The sequence below is a fragment of the Podarcis bocagei genome (assembly GCF_964188305.1).
Source record: "Podarcis bocagei genome assembly, chromosome: 2".
Taxonomy (NCBI): domain Eukaryota; kingdom Metazoa; phylum Chordata; class Lepidosauria; order Squamata; family Lacertidae; genus Podarcis; species Podarcis bocagei.
Window position 1 is genome coordinate 69,075,357 of NC_138126.1, and position 24,985 is coordinate 69,100,341.

A 24,985-nucleotide genomic window follows, 5' to 3' on the forward strand; every position below is an offset into this window, starting at 1 on the left:
CGGGTCACGTGGCGGAAGTCGGGGCGGCTGGGTGCGGCGAGCGGCTGGAGAGGTTGGGGCTGGTCCCCGTCTTTCCAAAATGGCTTCGCTGCTGCAGTCCGAGCGCGTTTCGTACCTGGTGCGGGGCGAGAAGGAGATCCGCATGCCGCTCTCGCAGCTCTATTTCTGCCGCTACTGCAGTGAGCTGCGCTCCCTCGAGTGCGTCTCTCATGAGGTAAACCGGGCGGGGGCTGGAGAACCGGGGGGGGGGCGCCCCATCCAACGCCTCGAGAGCCCGTTGATTGGCCCGTCCAGCTGCCACTCGCTGCTTCGCTTCATTCTGTTGGTTAGGGGAGATGGATGGATTAGAGGGAGGAGGGTGCATATCATTCTTTGATTTATATATGATGTGTGGGGGTAGCGTCGCCCTCTCCCTCATCTCTTCCGCGGGATGCCAGTTCTTCATTTTATAGTCTGGCATCACTGGAGTTGTGTTGTTAATTATATTCCTTCTTAGCCTCTCAGTTGCTTCCTGGGGTGGTGTGAGCCTGCCGGTTGCTCTGTTCTGGTAGAGCTGAGTTATGCACAGGATAGTTAAGTCACAACAACCCCTATAGCATTTTGTAAGCAGTAGGCATGGTGGGGCGCTGTTACTCTCCCTCTCTTTCTCCCTCTCTCTGTGTGATAATTAGCTACATATTCATTCCCCTTTTGCTTCCTATACTGTATAGTCATCACATTAAAATAAGTCTTTTCCAGTCTTCTTATTTGTTCTTTTAGCAGCCTGTGTGGTGCTTGAGTTTTGTGCCCCATCCCTCCATTTCTATAGCATATTGTGTCTTGTGCAAGTCACAAAGGTGCTTACGGATAAAATGCAGCACTCTTACCAACTGATTTCTTATTATTATGGTGCTCTGGTCCATGGGGTCACAAAGAGTCAGACACGACTAAACGACTTAACAACAACAAACCGTGTTCATCTGGCTGGGTTTCCCCAACCACTCTGGGCGGCTTTCAGCAGAACATCAAAAACAGAATAGAACTTCAAACATTAAAAACTTCCTTAAAAAGGGCTGCCTTCTGATGTCTTCTAAAAGTCAGATAGTTGTTTATTTCCTTGACATCTGATTGGAGGGCGTTCCAAGGGCGGGTGCCACTGCCGAGAAGGCCCTCTGCCTACTTCCCTGTAACCTCACATCTTGCAGTGAGGGAACCGCCAGAAGGCCCTTGGGCCTGGACCTCAGTGTCTCGGCTGAACGATGGATGTGGAGAAACCAGTTTCTTTCTCTTCTGATTAGCCAAGTCATTTTCTGATTAGCCACTCCTATCACAACCTCTAATTGATTGTCTTAAAAATTCTGTCTTCTTTCCCCCAGTTTATTTGGATGTAGAGGGTGGTATTCAGCTAAGTTTTACTCATAGCAGACCGGTTGAAATTAATGAACATAACTGAGATGTGTCCATTAATTTACTCTGGGTGAAACCTGGTTGAGTACCACTCAGGGAGTTTGACACTGTGAATTTTCTTGTTACACAGAATGGTCATTTATATCTTAGCTGAATTCTTTTCACTCTTAAATCTTTTTCACCCTTTTAAGCTGTAGAGAATGGAGACAGCCAGTTCATAGTGTGCCAACCTGAGTGCAGCTTCTACCTTGAACATAAGATTACTAAATAGGCCTGGACAGATGTTTTACTTTGTTAGAACATCAAAATAAGTAAAGTAGCTGTAAAACTTTTAAAAAGCCATGCTGCTTTGTGACTTTGGCTTAACAAATGTCTAAAGATTAGAGCCTGCTTCTGCACCTAATTTTGGCATAGTTGGGCGCTGAAGTTGCAACTCTGTTCACAAGTCACGCCTGCCTGCCCACACCTTGGTCCAGTGTTCTTTTCATGATAACTTTGACTTGTGTAAAGAACATCTGTATTATTTCACAGTCTTTCAGTATAACCCCCCCCCCACTGCAATAACATATTAGATGAGTGTTGGTAAGCCTTATCTCTTCTATTCAAGTTTATAAACTATAGATGCCAATGTGATAGGTTGGGAATTCATTTGTAAAGCCTAGGTCAGTGGTGGAGCACATGCTGTACCTATAGAAGGACCCAGGATTAAGTCCCTGGCATCTCCAGTTAAAAGGATTAGGTGGCAAGTGATGGGGAAGACTTCTGTTAGAGAAACACTGTTGGTCACAATAGAGCATACAGGCTTAGATATACAGCTATCCTTACCTTTCTGTGTTCCTGTGTTTATGTAAAAGATGGAGAAAGACAGTGGCAGGTAATTTGCATATCACTGTTTTTCACCAGTTCTGTATAGCTAAGAAGAATTAGAACAGCATTGGCATTGTTGATATGCATCAAATGCTGTGACTAGAACAGCCAAAAACCTGCTTTGTCCTGTCATCAGACAAGGTTACAGAACAAATCTCTTCATTGTGTTGAAGTGAATGTGAGATTCCCATACATCAAGTCAGTATGTGCTCTCAGAAGAAAGTGAACACATTTCAGGCCAAATAATCCAAAGGGTTTATCTGCACGATCAATTTATGGGTTTTATTCCAGTTCTGATTCATGAAAGAATCCTTGGAATTGTTCTTTGACAAGGTTGCTGAATTTTCTCTGCTAGAAGTCCAAAGGTTCCTTTACTGAACTATAAATCTCAGAATAGTTTAGGCAGAGGTAATAACTATTAAATTAGTCTTTTAATTTGTATATGCAAATACATTGTATGCCCTGTATTGATACCCAGTTGATTCAGAGCTGAGTTGGTTTCTTTGTCCTTATTCACACATTTCTTCATTTTCATCTATTCTTTAGCTAAAAAATTAATTCATTGCTAAATTACGATAAATTATTTCATTTGGGATAATGGAAGCATTCCTCTTTATTATAGGTCTGTGGATGTTGCAAGATACAGGATTCTATACTGAGAATTTTTTGTTTGAATAAAACATTGGATACATGGCTTGAATTTGATGACCTTTTAAAAATATATATAAATGGAACTGATGCTCAGAAAAACTAACATAATTTATTAACAGTTCCTGATCTGAATATTTGCTCCTGTGTAGAAATCCTAATTATTATTATTATTATTATTAATATTATTAATAATAATAATAATAATAATAATAATAATAATAATAATAATTTATTATTTGTACCCCGCCCATCTGGCTGGGTTTCCCCAGCCACTCTGGGCGGCTTCCATAGAAACCAAAAATACACTAGGAACTTCCCTAAACAGGGCTGCCTTAAGATGTCTTCTGAATGTCAGGTAGTTGTTTATCGCTTTGACATCTGATGGGAGGGCGTTCCACAGGGCGGGCGCCACTACCGAGAAGGCCCTCTGCCTGGTTCCCTGCAGCTTTGTTTCTCGCAATGAGGGAACCGCCAGAAGGCCCTCGGCGCTGGACCTCAGCGTCTGGGCAGAACAATGGGGGTGGAGACGCTCTTTCAGGTATACTGGGCCGAGGCCGTTTAGGGCTTTAAAGGTCAACACCAGCACTTTGAATTGTACTGGGAGCCAATGTAGGTCTTTCAAGACCGGTGTTCTGTGATCTCGGCGGCCGCCCCCAGTCACCAGTCTAGCTGCCGCATTCTGGATTAGTTCTAGTTTCCGAGTCACCTTCAAAGGTAGCCCCACGTAGAGCGCATTGCAGTAGTCCAAGTGGGAGATAACTAGAGCATGCACCACTCTGGCGAGACAGTCCGCGGGCAGGTAGGGTCTCAGCATGCGTACCAGGTGGAGTTGGTAGACAGCTGCCCTGGATACAGAATTGACCTGCGCCTCCATGGACAGCTGTGAGTCCAAAATGACTCCCAGGCTGCACACCTGGTCCTTCAGGGGCACAGTTACCCTTTTCAGGACCAGGGAGTCCGCCAAACCAGCCCGCCCCCTGTCCCCCAAAAACAGTACTTCTGTCTTGTCAGGATTCAACTTTTAATTTACGCTGGATTTAACTAAAATTATTAAAACTGAGATGTTTATTTTTGAATGCCTTGCAATGCAATTCTATACATGTCTACTCATATGTAAGACCTATTTAATAAGTGGGTATTGAATTCTGATATGCCTTGTTCTGGTGTATGAACCCCGAGTAAGCAAGGGTCAAGCTGCATGCAAATGCATAAACAAAGCAGAAAAGCTGAAAAACAGACTCAGGAGGGTGAAGTAGTCTGTGTATTTGACTGTCCCCAATGCTTGTCCACTCAAAATCCGTCTAGTAAAGCTGTTTTATTCTTAAGGGTTATGGAAGAAATTAGGCACTCCCCTTCTTTGCTAGTTCTTTTAAAGGTGGGGTTTCATTACGTTCATTTGTTTGTAATGTGCCCCTTTGCTTATAAATGATCTTTAAAATATACAATGTCTCAAGAAGTAGCATTATGTTATTCTGGAAGGACTGAAGGTTCAGATAAGTTGGAAATAAAGTACTTTAGTGTGAACAAGAAATTATTTGCTCAGTTATTTCCACCAGTGTTCAGAATAATATAGATGATGATATCTGTGAGAGTGGCAGTGTGGAAGGTTGTTAGCACATAGTTCAGCAACATACTGTTAAATTCCATCTGAATAGTAAGACAGTAATAATATTTGGCTTAGTTCCTGGGCATTAGAAAACTGAATAACTTTGCCAGAACTGTTTGTCTGCTGTTTGAAGATAATTTTTTGTGTTTAGGTCAAGAAATTCCCCAGACATCTCAGTTTTAAGATGATGATACTTTTCAGTGTTTTGGGGGGTTGACAACATTTCACATTCCTTATAAAGGAATCTTTGTGTTCATTATAACTACTCTGTAAGTAAAGAGGTATAAGGCTGTGTACTTATGCATTACTTCCTCCAAAGAATCCTGGAAACTGTAGCTTTCCCCACTCACAGAGCTACAATGCCCAGCATCCTTAACAGACTCCACTTTAAAATTGAGGTGGAGTGGCTTGCCTAAGCCATCTGATGAATTCATGACAAAGGTAAGAACCAGACTGGGGACTTAATGTCTCATAACTTGAACTACCTACTATGCTGTGTAGCCCTAAAAAAAATCAAAGTTGTGGGGTTTTTTTTGTATTGGAAAAGGATAATGGTGCGAAATGAAAAATGCCTTTTTGTATTTTTTTAGGTGGATTCTCACTATTGTCCCAGTTGCCTGGAGAATATGCCATCAGCTGAAGCCAAGCTAAAGAAGAATAGGTAAGACTACATGCTACTTCTGTGATTCTCACCTTACTCAATACTTTTGTCATGCTATAGGATAGTCTCCCTTCTATCAGTGTATATTTGTCCACAGCACCTTAGTAAGAATCTGAAACAATTTTGAAAATCCTCTAAGTAAGGATTTTATTTACAATGTGATCTCATTGTGATGAGGAAAGTGCTTATGCCCCACAGAGAAACCTACGGTCTTCAAATAAAAACATCTTGAAGGTCCCAGGCCTCAGAGAGGTTAGGCTGGCCTCAACTAGAGCCAGGGCTTTTTCGGCTGTGGCTCCGATCTGGTGGAACGCTCTGTCACAAGAGACCAGGGCCTTGCGGGACTTGACATCTTTCCGCAGGGCCTGCAAGACAGAGCTGTTCCACCAGGCCTTTGGCCAGGGCACAGCCTGACTCCCTCCCTCGGCAATCTTCGCAGAGCTCTGGCCCAATGGTTGCCAGTGGCTTGAATTAATTAATTTTTATAATGAATGATTTTAGAATGTTGTTTATGTTGTACTTTTGTTTTTTTTTTTTTTTATATAGATTTTTTATTGCGTTTCTTTTCATAGATTAACAAATTTGTTTACATGGCAACATACAAGAAACATTTTTTGTATATATATATAAAGAAAAATAAAAACAAGAAAAAAAATGTTATGAAACTTTCCTTAACATCTTTCAGCAATTCACTTTTGGACCTCCTCGCATCCTCTCAGCATTGCATTCATTGTTCTAGCCAGTTCAGCAATTTGTTATCTTGTTTCCCATCTTATTATACCTTTAAATATATTATGTTACCAATTTCAAAAAATTGTAATTTAATTTTGACATTCTTAATAAACATAATAATTTGTTTCAAATATTTCTCGTTTTTTCTATCAATACTTACTTTATCATTTCTTAAAATAAATTGCGGAAACATAACATTTCTTAATCGTGCGCTATCTTAACATTCAAACAACTTATAATGTTTTTGCAAATAGTCCTTAAATTTTTTCCAGTCCTCCTCCATAGTTTCTTCGCTCAGATCTCGGATTCTGCCAGTCATTTCTGCCAACTCCATATAGTCCATCAACTGCGTCTGCCAGTCCTCCAGTGTGGGTAAATCTGGTGTTTTCCAGAACTTAGCGATGAGAATCCTAGCTGCTGTGGTTGCATACATAAACAAGGTTCTGTCCTTCTTTGGCACCTTCCGGTCCACCATGCCCAAGAGAAAGGCCTCTGGTTTCTTAGAGAAGGTATATCTAAATACCTTTTTCAGCTCATTATGTATGATTTCCCAGAAGGCCTTTACTTTCGGGCAGGTCCACCAGAGGTGAAAGAATGTCCCTTCTGCCTCCTTGCATTTCCAACACTTATTATCAGAGAGATGATATATTTTAGCCAGCTTGACTGGAGTCATGTACCACCGGTATACCATTTTCATAATGTTCTCTTTCAAGGCACTACATGCCGTGAATTTCATACCGGTGTTCCATAACCTTTCCCAGTCTTCAGACATAATGTTGTGTCCCACATCCTGTGCCCATTTTATCATAGCAGATTTAACTGTTTCATCCTGTGTGTTCCATTTAAGCAGCAAGTCATACATCCTCGAAAGTACCTTAGTCTTTGGTTCTAGCAGCTCCGTCTCCAGTTTCGATTTCTCCAACTGGAAACCCACTTTTCTGTCCATTTTAAATACCTCTTGAATTTGAGCATAATGTAGCCAATCTCGCACCTTACCTTTTAATTTGTCCTGGCTTTGGAGCTTCCAGTTATCTCCAACTCTTTCAATCAGTTCCCAATACTTTGGCCAGTAGGCCTCCATATTGGGCTTTTTTTTAGAAATCTTGGCTTCCACAGGTGATAGCCACCTCGGGGTCTTGCTTTCTAATAAATCCTTGTACTTCGTCCAGACGGCAAAAATTGATTTTCTGACAATATGATTTTTAAACAATTTATGAACCTTCGCCTTGTCATACCACAAGTATGCATGCCAACCATACACATTATCAAACCCTTCCAGATCTAGGACATCGGTGTTTTCCAACAAGAACCAATCCTTCAACCAGCAGAAGGCTGCAGCTTCATAGTACAACCTTAGGTCCGGCAGGGCAAACCCCCCTCTTTCTTTTGAGTCGGTTAGTATTTTAAATTTTATTCGGGGCTTTTTGCCCTGCCAGACAAACTTAGAAATATCCTTCTGCCATTTTCCAAAACATTCCATTCTGTCCACGACCTGAAGGGTCTGAAATAAAAATAGCATTTTAGGCAAAACACACATCTTTATAGCTGCGATTCGGCCTGACAAGGTAAGTTTCAATCTTGACCAAATATCCAAGTCTTTTTTAATTTCCAACCAACATTTTTCATAGTTATCTTTAAAAAGGTTTAAATTTTTAGTGGACAAGTATACCCCCAGGTATTTCACTTTTTTAACCACACTTAGCTCTGTCTCTTTCTGATACTCCTCTATCTCTGTAGGTGTCAGATTTTTGACCAAAACCTTAGTTTTTTGTTTGTTTAGCTTAAATCCCGCCACCCGACCAAACTCCAAAATAAGTTCCAAAACTCTTTTTGTACTAGATACTGGCTCCTGTACTGTCAGGACTAGGTCATCTGCAAAGGCTTTCAGTTTGTATTGTTTCGCTCCGACCTCTATACCTTGCACCAGCTGGTCCTCCCTAATCATATTCAGCAATACCTCCAGAACAGAAATAAATAGCAGAGGGGATAAAGGGCACCCCTGTCGTGTCCCTTTTTCAATTCGAAGTTCCTCCGATACCACATTGTTCACTATCAGTTTAGCTTTTTGTTCTGAATAGATTGCTTCTAGTCCATTTTCAAACCCCCGTCCCACTCCCATCCCTTTCAAGTTCTTCTTCATAAACATCCAAGAAATGTTGTCAAATGCTTTCTCCGCATCAATAAAGATTAAAGCAGCCCTTGTATTTCTAATTCGCAACAGCTCCAAAATATCAATGATGTTCCTGGTATTGTCCGACATGTGTCTACCAGGGAGAAAGCCTGCTTGGTCTTTGTGAATTACTTCATTTAACACATTTTTAAGTCTACTTGCTAAAATGTCTGCAAAAATTTTGTAATCCACATTCAGGAGTGAGATGGGACGGTAGTTCTTGAGCTGAGTCTTTTCCCTTTCTGACTTGGGAATCAATGTGATAAATGCTTCTTTCCACGTTTCCGGTGCCTTCCTCCCCTCCATGATCTGGTTACAAACCTCCAACAACGGTTGTATCAAGAAATCCTTCAAAGTTTTGTAATATTTGGAGGTAAGTCCATCCGGGCCTGGAGATTTGCCCAGCTGCATGTTTTGGATGGCGCCTTCAATTTCCTGTTGAGTTATTTTGCTGTTAAGAATTGATCTTTTATCTTGACTTATTTTTGGTAGTCCATTTGTTTCCAAAAATTGGTCCATTTCCGGTTCTTTCTGAGGCCCCTGTGCGTAGAGCTCTTTGAAATATCTGTGGAAGCACTTTCTTATTTCTTCTGGTTTCTGAACTATTTTTCCTTGAATCTCCAGATTTGTAACCGTATTTAACTTTTGTCTTTTTTTCAGCTGCCAAGCCAGCAACTTTCCACATTTATTTGCTGATTCAAATGATCTCTGCTTCATTTGTTTAATTTTCCACTCAATCTCTTGATTGATCAGTTTCGAATATTGTGCTTGATGAAATTTGATCTCTCTTAGCACCTCTTTGGATTTCGGTTTGATTCTCAATTTTTTCTCTCCTTCACTTATTTTCTCTAAAATTTTTTCTTTTTTTCCATTCCAATATTTTCTTTTTATCGAATTCTGTTGAATCAGAAACCCTCTCATTACAGCTTTACTTGCATCCCAGATTGTTCTTTTCTCCACCGTAGTGTTCAAATTTATTTCAAAGTAGTCCTTTAATGTTTTTTGGGCCTTCTTCACAATCTCTTGATCTCTTAACAAGGTGTCATTCATTCTCCATCTGAAGGATCCAGTTGGGAAAAGTCTCAGTTCCATTTTTATGGCATTGTGGTCGGAGCAGGTTTTTGGGCAGATTTCCACTTTTCTCGTTTTCGGAGCCAGCCCTCTAGATATCCAAATTTGGTCGATTCGTGTCCATGACAAATGGGCCTCGGAAAAGAAAGTTCCTTCTTTACCCAAGGGGTTCTTTGTCCTCCAAATGTCGATCAAGTCCATATTGTCTGTCATTTCAAAGAAAGTTTTAGGGAGTCTGCCGTCTGTTGTTAAGTTTTGATTTTGGGATTTGTCCATATTTGTAGACACCACCCCATTCATATCTCCCATCACAATAATATTAGCATAGTCCAAATAGTCCATCATTGTCTCATGCAGCTTCTTGTAGAATTCTGATTTTCCATCATTTGGCGCGTAGATTCCTAATATCAAAATCTTTTCCCCTTGTGTTTGAATTTCAATTGCGAGGATTCTTCCATGATCATCTTTAAATAAAAATTTTGGCGACAGGTTCTCCTTTGCATAAATTACAACACCTCTTTTTTTAACTTTGTCTGATGAGATAAATTCTTGGCCAAGTCTTTTATTAATTAATACTTTCCTGTGGAGCCTAGTCACATGTGTTTCTTGCAAACATATTACATCCAATTGTTCTTTTTTTAGGATATGAAATATCCTTCTCCTTTTTTCCGGAGAATTCCCGCCATTTATGTTCCAACTAAGTAGCTGCAGAGACATCCTGTTCTATTTAAGATGTTCTTAAGATGGGGTGTCTTCCTTTTGTTCAGATCCCGAAGGTATAGGCGTTGGCCCACTTCCGGGCGGTGCTGGTGCTGGTAAAACTGGAAACCAATCCGCTCCTTTTTGGAGATCTTCTCCGTGGTCGTGAAGGAACCTTTGGTTATCTTCAGGTGTTCTTATTTTAACCTTCCTTTCTTTGTAGGTGAAGGATAATCCCTGTGGAAACTCCCACCTATAGGGGATTGCGTTGTGTCTCAGCAATTTTGCTAGTTCTGTATAGGTGGCTCTAAGGTCCAGCAGCTGCCTCGGGATATCTCTGTAAATTTCCACTCTTTTGTCTTGTATTTCAATTGCTTTTTTGAAGTGAAGGCCTAGGATCTTGTCTCTCTCTTCCTTTGTTCTTAAAATTATCAAGCAGTCTCTGGATCTGTCTTTCCTTACCAGTCTTCCCAATCTATATGCCGAGACAATCTTAAAATCCGTGTCTTCCTTTAAACCCCAGAACTTCGAGAATTCCTGTGTTAAGTATCCAATCAAATCTCCTTGCTCGAGTTCTGGAATACCTCTCAATTTGATGTTGCTCTCACGATTTTTCAGTTCCACCATTGACAGATAGACTTGTTGTTCACCCACCTGTTTGTGCAGGGGCCTAACTTCTCCTTTTATTTCTTCAACCTCTTTTTGTAGGACTCCCACTTTCTGGATTGCTTCTCCAGCTAATTCTCGATTTTCCGCTGTTGCTCCTTGCAATTTCTCTATAGCTTGCGTGTGCTGGGAAACTTGGTCAGTCAGTTTTTGAATCGAGGAAGTTGCTTTATCTATCTTCACAGACTGATCGTCCACCTTCTGATTTAAACTTGATAGTTGCTCCAATATTTGTTTTAATAATGTATCTGACCCACCTGCTGCCATATCTTCCTCAGTGGACTTCTCAGTTATTTCCCCTTGTTCTCTATGAGACACCAGTACAGCTGGAACCGACGAGCGGCGTCCTTGGGTCAATGTTGTTTGTACAAATTGTGCTGGTCTTCTTTCCTTTTCCTTTTCTTTTTCCTTAGCCTCTTTAGATTCCTTTGCTTTAGACGCTCTTGTTCTCCCTGCACCACTCATTACACATCTGTCAATGTTCAAGGTCAAATTGTCTATTGTTCCATGGGAAAGACAAATTCAGGAGTAAACAGCCAGTGAGATGGAATTCAAAACAAAAGTCAGTTCCCAGGATTTTGTAATCCGAAAGCCCTGTAGGGGGAGTGCCACCCGATTTCAAAGACAAGGAAGGAAGTAATCCGCCATTGAAGTTCCAAATTGCTTCAAAACAATAAATTCGTTAATCCAAAAGTCCCTTCATAAATTCAAGATCTCCCAAAGCACCTTTTATAAATCGACAAAGTTTCACGAAAGGTGCTTGTAACAGTATCCCAATCAGTCTTTTCTGCTCAAATGTAACAATTGCTTTCTAGCACAGTTTGCAACTGTTTCCGCAGTTTGACACAGTCTCTCTCTCTGGCAGCCCGACGATCTGGCTCTTTAAACAGCCCAAAGAAAACAAAAGATAGGAGGAGAGTCACCATCTGCTGCTTCTTTTAATCAATGTCCATTTCCACCTTAAGCTCAATGAAGAAGGCAAATTTTATAGCACGAAAAAGTTTAAGCTTCCCAAAGTCCCGTTTCAAATGCTTCCGTTTCTAAAAGCTTTGCTTTGATCTTGTCAGCAATGTCGGAAGACGGACTTCCCTTTTCTCGTCTCCCGCTTTCAGCCAAATTAACCGAATTTCTTTGCCAAATTTTAAACCCCTTTACTCACGGGTATGTTGCTTGCAGTTTAGCGTTGATTTTAGGAAGAAGGATCAGCGCTCATCTGTAACAGCCGCGCGGCTTCGCTTCCGCGGAAAGAGCGATGAACTCACAGCACCGCTACCCCTCCTTCACTCCGGGTCTCCTTACGGGGTCCCTTCTGTGTTTTCGGAGCAGCTTCTGGTGCCCGCCGAGTCCCACGGCCACGGGCTCACTCTACCCGTGGTTTATCTTGATGGGTCGTCGCTATGCCGCAGCAAACGACCCTTTTCCGCGGAGCCCCTCTTCAGAGCTCGAAGAGGACCGCCATTACAGTTTCGCGCCGCCCCCGGAAGTCCATGTTGTACTTTTGTACTGTTTTATTGTTGTTAGCCGCCCTGAGCCCGGCTTCGGCTGGGGAGGGCGGGATATAAATAAAATTTATTATTATTATTATTATTATTTGTGTGTTTGACTTAGCACTCTGTTTATAGTCTGCACTTCCAACTACTGTCAGTACTGGAGAAATATTGCTGCATTAATTTACACTTGAGCACGAGCCTGTTTCCTTTTCACGCTCTCAATGTGTTTTTTTGTGAAATCACAAAAAAGCACACTGTGGAATTGCTGGTGATCTCCCATGCTGTAAGAAGGCTTTCAGAATGAATTTACATCTCTCGTACATTGACACCTATACTTTTGTGAATTTCTGTGAAATACATGCAGAGTGGATCAGAGCACTTGTGGAATCTTGAATGTTTACTGTGACCAGATTTGAAACTTTGCCTGCAGCATGTTTTGTGCCCTTTCACAAAGGGTGATGGAAGTGGAATGAAATGGCTTACTTTGTTTTTTGTTGACTGATTCTGATAAGTCCTTTCTTTCATAGTAACACCTTTGGAAAGAATTTGGTTTTATAACTTGTCAGAGGCAATTTCTGAGTTATAAAACAGAAAATCAGGAGCCTTGAACAGCAGGTATAATCCCTGGTGTTCAAGTACAAACTTGAGTCAAACTTCCATGCTGGTCTCTCTCTGTTCAGGTGTGCTAACTGTTTTGACTGTCCTTGCTGTATGCACACTCTCTCTACCCGAGCAACAAGCATCCCTGCTCCGCTGCCTGATGACCCAGCCAAGACCACAATGAAGAAGGCTTATTACCTGGCCTGTGGCTTTTGCCGCTGGACTTCCAGAGATGTTGGCATGGCAGATAAATCAGTTGGTGAGTGGCATTGGTTTTCAGATGAATATTGCAAGTGTCGTTAGAAAACTTTTTCATGACATGTTTTGCGGAGTGTTGTTTTTGCAATTCAATACTAAGAGCTGGGAAGATAAGTAGGGCTGTGTGAAGAGCTTATAGAGGTTAGCTTTCATTGGTGAATGGTGTTATTATTATGCTACCAAAATAGTCAGAATTGAGCTCTGAGGATGCGTGCCTATGTCCTTGGAGTACTGTTTGCTCGCAGGCTGCATAAACTAAGCAAAAAAAAGCGGGTTGTATCCCACAAAGTTGTCCCGTTAACACAAGAACTTCTGCCTATGCCAGTGGTGGCCAAACTTTGCCTTCCAGCTGTTTTGGGACTACAATTCCCATCATCCCTGGCCACTGGTTCTGTTAGCTAGGGATGATGGGAGTTGTAGTCCAAAAACAGCTGGAGGGCCAAGTTTGACCACCACTGGCCTATGCAATGGGACTTCTTCATGGGCTTTCAGTATAAATATGTGTTGTAACATTTTTCATGCTGTAGTATTATTTACCATGTATATATGGTGGAAGGAAGGGTGCATTATTCTCCCCCACCCTGGAAATATCTTCTGCACCCCTATATATGTTTCTGCTGTGTTTTGCCTAGCTGAATTCTAAAACCCAGAATAGTCTGGGTAGGGGAATAATCCTCAAGGAAAGGGGGCATTTGTAAGTGAAAATATGTGGGTGTCAGATGGGTTCAACATCACTCTCGCCTGTCAGTAATTTCCTACAAATATTTCTCTGTGCCCCAGCATTCATGTTGACCTTCAGACACAAGTATAGAAAACACATCTTTGCTGCTATATTATGCAGTTCTGCCATTTTCAGCTTGTGATGCAGAAGAACTTTAAGCTTTTGGTATCTGACACATTGATACTAATAATACCAGATTTAATGAATCGTGGTCTGGGTTAGATGAAAGGAGGAGAGAAGCAGGCAGTAATTTTGGATTTTCATTTTCTCTGTCCAGTGCATGTATGATCTCTCTCTCCCTCCCCTCACACCCACCAGCCTTTAAAAAAATGCTTTGTTGTGTTGCAGCCAGTGGAGGTTGGCAGGAGCCAGAAAATCCTCATACTCAGAAGGTACATAAAAGGAACTGCTTTTTCTTTCATAGAGTAGCCTGAAAAAGAAGAGTCTTTGTGTTGGGTCTGCTCTTGTCTATCTCTTAACTCACAGAAGAGAATCAACATTTAATTAAACTTGAAAGAATGAGTCCTGCATGGTTGAGGCTAGACTGCATCTTTCCCCAATTGATTTAGCACTGTAGCATCAAACTGGGGCTGGGGATGACATTATGTTGAGCAAAACATACCAAGTAGTCCAAACCGTTTTCCACAACATGCATTCTTTGAGAAGTGGCCCATCTACATTGACCTCATTAGCTGCTGGAATGCAGTTTAAACTAGCAGTCATCAGGAATTGGCACAGACCTTGTGTCATGCAGAGGTCAGCATCTTTCCCCAGCTCCAATATACTACACTGATTTGAGCCTTCTCATACAGATGCACTGCCACTAACATGAATTACTCTGTTCAGAGTAGTTATTTGAGAACGAGAGCTCTATTTCCTGCTGGCCTTCTTGTCTGTCTGGCCCTGTCTTTGAGATGTAGGGCATAGCTCATCTCCACCTAAGAGTAGGATATGATGTAATGCAAGCTTCTTTTTTCAGTTTCTCTGAGGAAAGAGCATTGGGTAAAATTGTTAGGATGTGCATGACACTGCTAGCTAACTGGGTCAGTTAACTGATATCAGGAGTTGGGCAAGAAGCTGCTGCTGCAGCTCAACTAAGGAAAAAACAAAAAGGGACAACCCCCCCCCAAGTATATCCACCATTTTGTTTAACCTTTACTTTACCAGGAACAGCTTTTCTTCCAGCTCTCATCTTAAACTGACATTCCTTTCTAATCAGATTAACAAACTGGTCGAGTATTATCAACAGCTGGCTCAGAAGGAGAAGATGGAGAGGGATCGTAAAAAGTTGGTTCGACGCAGACCCTACATGCCCCTTGCTTTTTCGGTGAGCTAGGACAACAATACAGAATTCTGGAGCTCTTGGGCATAATCAGAAGACAGTTTTTTAAACTTCAAGGGCATAAGTGTTGTTTTTAGTTGAGACTTGTAAAAAAGAAGCAAGCAAACAAAACAAACAAAAATCTTCAGAGTTTGTTGGAACCATGTCAGATCAATAACCTTCCAAGAACAAGTTCCAAGCATCTGTGTATAGAAAGATTTCAGAGTGTTTTGCAGTTTATTAAGGGATATTGTCCACTACCAAAATGTAGACACCTGTCATTTGAAATCCCTCAAGTAACCCAGGATTGTATTAAGAAGAGCAAGAATTAGTCAGGGCTGGAAATCAGCTAGACCAAGATGCTCTTGCTTTCAGTTTTATTATACTGACTAAATATTTGTCACTAAGTATTTGCTTGCCTAGCTCATAGTCAGCACAAACTTGCTATGTGCTAGAAATCATAAGATGTGACAATATTTCATTTCAGTTTTCAGCTGTGCAGCCTGTGTCATTTGAAAGGCTTACTTTTTGCTTAGCTGAAAATTTTTGCATATGCTTCCTACCTCTTGGATACCCGTATAACCTGCTTGCTCTGTGCATTTGCTTTTGTCTTTATTGCTGCTTTTTTCTTGTCTCCGTTGCTACCTGCTGCTAATTTGGGGGCTCTCCGCAGCAACACACTATACATGTAGTGGTAAGTCCCTTCAGTTTCTGATAGCGTTAAAACCTTTGAAACCACTTGTGTTCTACTGGTATGTCAGTATTTAGTGTGCTCAGCCTTCTAGTCTTGGATGTGCTTGTTGAAGTCCAGTTTGCATACAGTTAATGAGTGGGCAAGGTTGGTAGACCTATTGCTATGGACTTTGAGTACATTTTCATTGTCCATATAAAGAATGGTGTTTGCCGGTTCAAGTCCCTGCTAACAGAGTGAGCTGGTTCATACATGCTAAGCCTCAGTTTATCTTAAACCATGGTTTAATTGTGAACATGTCTTCCCTTATACTGCACAAGTCCCTTTGCGGCTTCACCCCCAATGCAAACCATATTTTGATTTGCTGTGATGTCTCAACTAGGAACATGCACAAGCAGCAAGCTAGAAATCAACTAAGATTTGTTCTTGGTTTATTTCTAGCTCACTGCCTGTAAGTAACTTTGGGTTCAGGCAACATGACAAGCCATACTATAGCTTGTGGAAGGAAGAAGCCACATGGGGACTTGAGCTGCAGTCAGGTGGGATTTGTATGATTAATCCATAAACCAGCTTGATGTGATGTGTGAACCAGCGGGGTGTGTGGGCAGAGTACTTTTTTGATGGTCTGGACTCTGTTTAATGCCCCAGCAGGATTTTCTGGTGTAGGGGCGCTACTTATATTCAGGTCCTTTCTTTGGGGGTGTTTGATCCCTGCTCATGTAATCCCCCACCCCCAAAGCTATGCACTCCTAAAATATGTGCATCTGTATTGCTGTCTACAACAATGCTGGTTTACAGTTTAAAACGTCAAAGCTTTTTTTTTGTATTATGTCTGTCTCTTAAGCAACAGTCATTATTAGAAGTATTCTCTGACTTAGATGTAATATCATAGGTCATACAGGTAGAAAGAAGTACAGTCGAACCTCCGTTTATGTTACCCTCTGGTTACGTAAATTTCGGGATGTGCATGTGGCAAACCTGGAAGTATTTTACCAGGTTTTGCCACGCACACATGCACAGATTGTGCTCAGGTTGTGGAAACCTCAGGATCCGACTGGACCTCCGGAACGGATCCCGTCTGCAACCGGAGGTACCACCATACACCATTTTTTCTCCAAGTGCATGTTCCCTCTTCCTAAAATGACATGCACCACTGCCATACAAAATGACACAGGATGTAACAGGACTGCTTCCTGGGAAATTTTCAGTTGAAATCCCCATCCCACGACCCCTACAGCCAATGATTTCCAGAGTAGCATTGGCTAAATCTTTGTTTCTCTGTTTTCCTGAATGTTGATTAGAAATCTAGTGACCTGAATTGCAGGGTGGTTATAGGATAACACTGAATCCAGAGAACCATGAGTGGATGGAAACAGGTGTGCAAATAAATATTTGTGTAAGTCTTCTCTGTTGGGTAGGCTCTTGGTTCAGTGCTCTAGTACAAGAGTAGCCAACTTGGTGCCTCCAGATGAGGTTGGACTTACAGCCCCAACCAGCATGACTAGGAGAGTTCAGCTGTACAGTGGTGCCCCGCAAGATGAATGCCTCGCTAGACGAAAGGGTTTTTCAGTTTTGTGTTGCTTCGCTAGACAAATTTCCCTATGGGCTTGCTTCGCAAGACGAAAAACATCGCAAGACAAAAAGACTCACGGAACGAATTAATTTCGTCTTGCGAGGCACCACTGTATATCCAACCATGCTGTTTCTTTACGGTTGATACTGTTCTATATATTTGTTACTAGTTGAATTGTAGCAACTTGTCAGTGAATACCTTGGTAGTTAATCTGAGCTGTAGAGTGTCATACCATTATCACAACTATTTCTTTCTGTCCAATGGTGTCTTAACTGTAGTCAAATATATTTTTGTCACAAAATTTTACCCAGTATGAGAACAGTTACGCTCTGAGTAAGCTACATTAGCTGTCAAGTGGAGTATCCATTGGAGCATCACATGAAAATAGATCAGGGTAGGAGGTTTTTAAAAATAGGGTTGTTTCAGTAGCATGCTGCGTCCCTCTTCCAGCATTTGATCAATTATTTTATTTTATTAACCAAGCTACTAAAAATTCATTTGAACAGAGAGAGAAAACCATATGCATTGCCTTTGTGTGTGCGTGTGTGCGCATGCTTGATCCCTTATGCCCCTCAAGCTGTCAGAAACCACCTGAACTTGTTACAATCAACAGACCTAACTTTCCTTGCATACTTCTTTCCTAGGACAAGTATGGCCTTGGAACCAGGCTCCAGCGTCAGAGGCCCGGGGCCCCTATCAGTGCCCTCACAGGACTTTCGTGAGTGCTAGGCCTTTTTATATGTATGACGAGAGGTGAAATGATGTAATTTCACAAGCTTGCCAATTGCTGCTCATCTAAGGTGCAAATAAATTGCCTGCAGACTGCCAAGAGTGATCCAGAGTCTCCCCCCGCAGCTTATATTCAGGAGGAGTCTGTTTCCCCCCTTCTTTAAAAAAAGAAGAAGAGGTCCATTGCTCAGTTTGGAGTGTGCTTTGGCACTGATGTGTACTTCACAGTTGTGCCTAAACCTTCTGCTTTGTTTTACACAACAGTGTGACTGCTACCAGTCTCTTCCCTTAAGTTTTGCACCTGAGATTGATTATCTGTGCTAGTGCAGTACACAGCTAGTGTACTGTGGGCGTCATCTTTTCTTGCAAACCCAGAAGCATTTGCTCATTCTGTCTCTTTGCTGTTGACCTTGTCTTCAGAGGAAACAAACTCAGGTGCTTTTTGCATATCCACACCATGTATTTGGTGCATATTTAAAACACATGGCTTCCCCCAAAGAATCCTGGGAGCTACAGTTCGTTAAGGGTGCTGGGAATTATATCTATGTCAAGATTCTTTGGGGTACAGTAATGTGCATTGGATGTGCCTTAAATGTATGGTGTGGCTCTGTTTCAAGTTCCCTGTGCATGTGTTGTTGGAAGTAAGCCCCTGTGTGCTTTGCGTGTCTGAACTCTGGACGGTTTGCCTTGGGATTTCAGCAATGCAGTTCTGTGTAGCTTGATAAAAGCCATTTTGTGAGGGAAAGGTTGAAAGCAGGGAGTGAGGGGGACTATGTTTAATCCTTTTCTATGTCAACCATTTCCCATTCTAAATTGTTCACTGAACAGCTCACCCCACCCCTGCTGTGGGTTGGTTTTCTTTCTTTCTTTTCCTATGTATGTAGCGTTTTTTGGTTTTTTTCTGACTCCACCTTCCCTCTTCAGCTCTTTATTAAAAGAGGTGGCATGGAGGACTGTATATTTTTGTAAACTGCTTAGAAGTTTTATTACAAGCAAGCACTATATAAATGTTATTAACTAAACAAAAAATAAGAGAGAGGAGGAATTTGTGGAAATTGCCTTCCCTTCCCCTTCTGTCAGCAGAAGCCTTCTCTGGATCAAGGAGCCTCCATAAATGGGACAACATTAAATAGAATCTGCTTTTTTGTCCCTTTCTGGGGTTTTTTCTTGATGTTAATCCTCTAATCCCTAGAACAGCTGTTCTTGAGAAGTTTTTTTTTAAGGGTGTGGCATTTAAGGATTGCAGAACTAGTGAAAATTAAGGCTAGTGAATGTTGATAACTTTTCCTTTATAATATTTACATGCCGATCTCATTTATGGTATTATCTTAAAGATGGGGAAATTTCAAGAAATGGTTTTGAAAAGCACATCAATTTTCACCTTCACCTGGCTGAGCAGGTTCTCTCTCCCACTCATCCTCTGTAGCCTTGTGTCATTGTTCTAGGTGTTGTAAGGAAGTCTGAATGTCAATCAGCAACTTGCTTACAGTTGCTCTGCGAAAGTTTTAATTTAGCCAGTAATTGTAATATTATTGAGGTTTTACTGTGCTCAGTTACTTCTAAGCAACTTTCTGATTGTCCTAAGCAGCTGCTTTCTTTTTTGCCTCAGGCTGAAAGATGGAGAGGACCAGAAGGAGATAAAAATTGAACCTGCTCAAGCTGTGGAGGAAGTGGAGCCTTTGCCTGAGGACTATTACACACGACCAATCAATCTGACAGAAGGTAGTAGCTCTTAGCATATCTCTTTTGCTCTCCTGCCCCAGCTTAATGTGTTCAGGTGGTGATCCCTCTTTCATATTGCTCAAAACTGATTTTTTTGTTGTTGTTAACTTTCTGTACTATGAACAGTGACAACCCTCCGACAGCGCCTCCTCCAGCCAGACTTCCAGCCAATCTGTGCTTCTCAACTTTACCCACGTCATAAGCATCTGCTGATCAAACGCTCCCTTCGGTGCCGGGTATGTAGATTTTCCTGAAAAATATGTTAGTCTCTACTTCTACTGCTTTTGGTGTTTCTTTTTACAAAAAATTGGCTCAGTGGTAGCATTTGTAGTTGTAGGCTGTTGTCTGCTGTTTGGCCACACATTTTGTTAATGTTTGTTTCCCCTAGAAATGTGAACACAATTTGAGTAAACCAGAGTTCAACCCTACATCCATCAAATTCAAAATTCAGCTGGTAGCTGTGTAAGTATTTTGGATATGGGTGGGAGCAACAATCTATGACACTTACGGTTGGGTCTCTATTCTCTCCTGAGTTGTTCCACTTCAGACTGTAGGTGAGAGCTCCTAAAACAGAAATCACAGCACATAGGAAACTGGGATATCAGAGAACAGGGATCTAGTCTAGCCTTCCCTCTGACACACTAGTGACTTATCTTCTACATGCAGGTACATAATAGTCTATGTACAGAGGGCTACTTGGTTTACAAACTCCAGTTCTGAAATGTCATTTAAACCACCTGGCCCCATGTTCTCATTTAATCTCAGTTAAAACTTTGGAAGTTGTAGCTAATCTACAGTACAGTTCCCTTTTTAAAAAATTAAACCATGTTGTGCTCATAGTCATCTACCTTTCCCGCTTTTTAAAACATCACCATCTTAAGAACCCATTCTGGATTGAAAGGTAAGCCAGATATCTAAAAAGTGAAAGTGCAGTCAGAAGTCTAGAAACGTTGGGTTTATACTTGAATTTGCTATTTACTTTCTTTTATTTGTATTGTAGCAACTATATACCAGAAGTGAGAATCATGTCTATTCCTAATCTGCGCTATATGAAGGTTTGTTCTCGTGTATTTTGATCAGTCTTTCTAGAGGTGGGATTTTAAACTAGGGATGGGGACCAGTGGCCCTCCAGAGTTGTTGGGCTGCAACTCCCATCATTTATGACAATTGCCTATGACGTTTGGGCCTTCTGGGAGCTGGGAGTTTTAAAGGTTGCATGTAAGTGAGTGTTAAACCAACTTTTTTATTTATTTTATATAGTTTTTCATATTGAGTGCATTATTTTTTATAACCTTGGCTCAATTTAAGACACCACACCAAATCATGGTTTGAGCAAGCCGTAGTTTCAGAAGAGCCGCAATTGATGTTTATTTGATTGGATGGATGAACTGGGAAGATCTTTAATCAACTAAAAGTCTCCCCCCTCCTGAATAATTGGATGACATTTAAAAAAGCACCATCTTAAAGCACAACTCCGTTTCATGTATATAGGAGGAATGCCTTTTGCAATATAATGCTTGCTATGACAAATATAAACACTAACTAAATCACTAACTGAATGATTGGAAGACTAGCTGTTTTTTAAATGTGATAAATTTGTGAATTTTAGAGGCATCAGTGGAAGGCAGAAACGTGGTTTTTGCAACAGCATAAAAACAGGGTGAAAGATTCTTATTGAGAGTGATCTTTTCCTTTGTGTGTCTGTCATTTGCACAGGAGAGTCAAGTTCTTCTAACTCTCACCAATCCAGTGGAAAATCTCACTCATGTGACACTGAAAGAGTGTGAGGAAGGTGATCCTGATGACACCAGTAGTACTGCTAAGGTATTGCAGCTTCTTCCTAGCATAGATTCTGGGCCATACTTTGATGCTGTGCTGGAAGCTACACTGACTGTATGCTCCTATAAATAGCCATCTGTCATTGAAGACTTAGGGTGGATTTATATGTAGCTATGCAAAAAGAGACTTCCACATGGTATTGGTACCCATGTGGATGCCAGAAACACTAAGGAGTTTGCCATATTAGGTGGGGTTTGTTTGTTTTTTTAAAAAATTGTGTATGTTTGCTCCTCTGGCTCCTTTTGAGAGGAAGGACGGGATATAAATATATAATAAATGATGATAGAACATGCACTGAAGATGTATTGGGTATTTTCATTCCCGTGTTGTATCTTGCAGTTGGCCACAGGCGCAATCTCCCGCTCCATTACTTACCCTATATATATTACAGGGAAAGCAGGGTGAATGTTGGTTGGCTCCTTGTTGCAAAACATATTTTCTACTTAACTCTTTTTCAGGTGGTGGTTCCTTCCAAAGAGCTACTCCTGGCTGGCAAAGATGCAGCAGCAGAATATGACGAGCTGGCAGAGCCTCAAGATTTTCAAGATGATCCCGAGTAAGCTTTTCCATATCTTACAGACCTGTGTATCAATTTGTCATCCATGATTCATTGGCGGTTGATGGTGTTGGCTTCTGACCAGGTTGGCAACTGATAGTACAGTATTTATTTTCCTCTGCTTGTGTAGTTTGGAATTTAGAAAGTAGTTGATTGAAGAACATCCCACCCCCAATATAATCCTAGAACTTGGGGTGGTCTGTGGAATTGATTGGCAGGGAATTCAGGGCACTCAAAAGGAAGTGCTTCATGTAAAACAATTAGAGCCTTCCTTTAGATCCCTTTAAAAGGGAATCTGACAGGTTCATGGAGGAGGGATATATCAATGCTGGCATGCCTCTGAATGCTAGTTGCTAGGAAGGCAATATGTGTCAGTTCTAGTTTCTAGGCTTGAAAGAGGGCTGTTGACTTCATGTCTTGCTTGTGGGATTCTTGGAGGTATTTGGCTGGCTGTTTGAAGCAAGATACTGGATTTTGTGGACATTTGGCCTGATTCAGAGGGGTTTCTCTTACTTTTTGAAAATTCAAATTCAGGCATACCCATGAACTCATCTTTTAGCACTGGGCGAGTCCATGTATTTGGTTAGTTCTGTCTAGCTATTGTAGTTGGCTTAAGCAACTAATAAACTTTATTAGCGATATAGCTCACAGGGAAGTGTTGTGGAATTATATTAAAACCTCTCTTCTTCCTTTGCAGCATCATAGCCTTCCGAAAGGCTAACAAAGTTGGGATATTCATCAAGGTCACTCCACAGAAAGAGGAGGGAGAAGTTACTGTGAGCTTTAAGATGAAACATGAATTCAAAAACCTTGCTGCTCCTATCCGGCCCACGGAGGAAAGTGATCAGAGTTGTGAGGTCATCTGGCTCAATCACCACGTGGAGCTCAGCCTGGGCCCTGTGCTTCCGTGAAACTCGCCTGTAACTGGAACCTAAACGATGGCCACACACTACATTGTGTCACTGTTCTATAGAAGAATGCATCCTGACAAAATGCTGAAGGCACTGCTTCACAGAGGCTCCCATCAGATATGAGCTCGCACGACACAAATTTCAGCCAAAAGATGCAGAGGTCGGATTAGAAGAGAAGAGCCACACTCTTGGATGACTCTCCTCTCTGCAACACCTATGAATTGATGGCCCCGTCCCCCCCCCCACGCTTGGTCAGCTTTGTAGCAGAAAGCTTTGTGTGCACATTCTGTGGTCATCTTGTATTGCTCCTTGATAAAACGGCATGGAATTTCCCAGCAAACGACCTTACTTGGCGCTCTCTGCATCGGTTTTGCAAAGCTAGTATTACATAATACCAACATATCTCTCCCATGTGGTAGGTTCTGTTCACAGTAAAAATTATTCCAAGGCTGCAGTAGCACCATCTATAGTGAAACAGCAAGCAGCGGCAGCAGTATAACGTTCTCTTGCTTCCACCTTCAATTGGATGTGCCATCTGTTTCAAATAGCACTTGTTGGCCTTTTACTCATGTACCAGAAGTTGATATTTCATAAGATGTTATCTTGTCCTGCATACTTTGTTAAGGAAAGGCTCTTAAGAAAAAAAGGCATTTGAATGCTCCTCCCAATATTCTGCAGGTTTTTGTGGGGAGGAGGGCGGGTCTTCTGCCACTCTTACATTGGAAGATGCAGGCGTAAAAATGGAACAGGATCTAGGGTAGTTCATAAATGAAAATGCTGCTGTAGTGTACTTATTGTAGCAGGGGTGCCATTGTGGGAATCATTTGTGTGTGTTTTGTTAAATTATTTATTTAGGAATAGGTTTATGACCAAAGATAGCTGAGAATTTTGATACGTGAGATCACTTTCGGTATGCTTTGAAGTCTAAAATCTCTTGAGAAAGTAGCTACAAGCGCCCACTGTGCATCCTTGCACTCAGTGTACTTAATACTTGATTTCCATACCATTATAAGAAAAAGTGAATGGCTTTCACAAGGCTTTGTTAGTAGCAAATGGAAGAAATAAATGGTTGTAAACTCTAATTCCCAGAGCTTGGCTCTAACCTTCCACCCATACTCATAAATTCAGCATTGCAGTGTTGCATACACACACAGACACAAAATGCAGAGATATGTTCCAACACGAACTTCTTGGCTAATATTTTTTGTTAGATTGCTGAGAAGAAAAATGCATATGGTGGAACTCGGCTGCTTTTTCTGCTTATAATTCTCAGACTATGTAACAGATGTAGGTGTGCTTTGAATGGGGCTCTGCTGTTGTAGCCTGGGAGTAATGGGGGCATGTGCAAATCACGTGATTGAATACTGTTGTCAACAGGTGTGCGTTACAATATGAGAGCTTATTTTGTAGCCTCAGACAGAAAGAGGAATGCTTATTTCCATCTTGGATTAAAGTAAATGGACTCAAGGCTGTGGGAAAACTCTTTTCTTGTAGACTGCAAGTTGTTCAGAGGTGTGTCTTTTAAAAGTCTTCATTTGTCTGGCAGCATTTGGATGAAGGTGGCACCTTATCCAGTTTGTGCAATGGATGTAAAGAAAAAGAGAAGCTTGATGTTCACAAGACCTGCGTAGACTATACACAATATAAAGCATGAGTTTAAGAAGTCTAACCAGTGTTTATTCTTAAATGTGTAGTGTTTAGTGTCTGCTGATCTCAGTTTTTAAAATAACTCAAACTAACCCCTGATTTAATTCTGTCAAGATAATTCTTGGCTGAGTAATATTTGGGAACTTCATTTTTGAGCGCTGTTGCTGTGCTGAAGTGATACACACCTGAAGCTTCTTTGCAAAACATATAGGAAAGCTGGGGCATACATTGGAAGCTTTTTCCTTTTAATCTTTTAGGACTCTGTTCTGTATTACACACTTCTGCAGAAACATCTCACTGAATCCTCACTAGAGGGCACTGGAGACACTCTGCCTTTATCAATAATAATAAAATGACTGTGCTGCCTTATTGTTTTACTTAATGTAGTGAACTTGAAATAAAGAAGCAGACAAAGCCA

General features: G+C 41.3%; 1 protein-coding gene across 2 annotated transcripts; it reads left to right on the forward strand.

The window, feature by feature from the left end:
- Positions 1-24,985, forward strand: DCTN4 (dynactin subunit 4). Of its 2 annotated transcripts, XM_081184806.1 has the most exons (14): positions 1-214; positions 5,101-5,171; positions 12,680-12,858; positions 13,927-13,970; positions 14,798-14,905; positions 15,573-15,593; positions 17,808-17,881; positions 19,502-19,614; positions 19,741-19,850; positions 20,003-20,076; positions 20,615-20,669; positions 21,331-21,438; positions 21,912-22,009; positions 22,707-24,985. In XM_081184806.1, the coding sequence occupies exons 1-14, from the start codon at positions 80-82 to the stop codon at positions 22,918-22,920; spliced, it is 1,404 nt and encodes a 467-aa protein (XP_081040932.1). In that variant the 5' UTR covers positions 1-79; the 3' UTR covers positions 22,921-24,985. The 2 variants fall into 2 exon arrangements, with proteins under 2 accessions (XP_081040932.1, XP_081040933.1); XM_081184807.1 differs by lacking the exon at positions 15,573-15,593 and having other exon boundaries at positions 2-214.

Excerpts from the sequence above, each read along its gene's own strand:
- DCTN4 (XM_081184806.1), top strand. The coding sequence starts at position 80 with ATGGCTTCGCTGCTGCAGTCCGAGCGCGTTTCGTACCTGGTGCGGGGC. Across the intron at positions 215-5,100 it reads TCGAGTGCGTCTCTCATGAG|GTGGATTCTCACTATTGTCC; the intron begins GTAAACCGGGCG and ends GTATTTTTTTAG. Across the intron at positions 20,670-21,330 it reads CTAATCTGCGCTATATGAAG|GAGAGTCAAGTTCTTCTAAC; the intron begins GTTTGTTCTCGT and ends TCATTTGCACAG.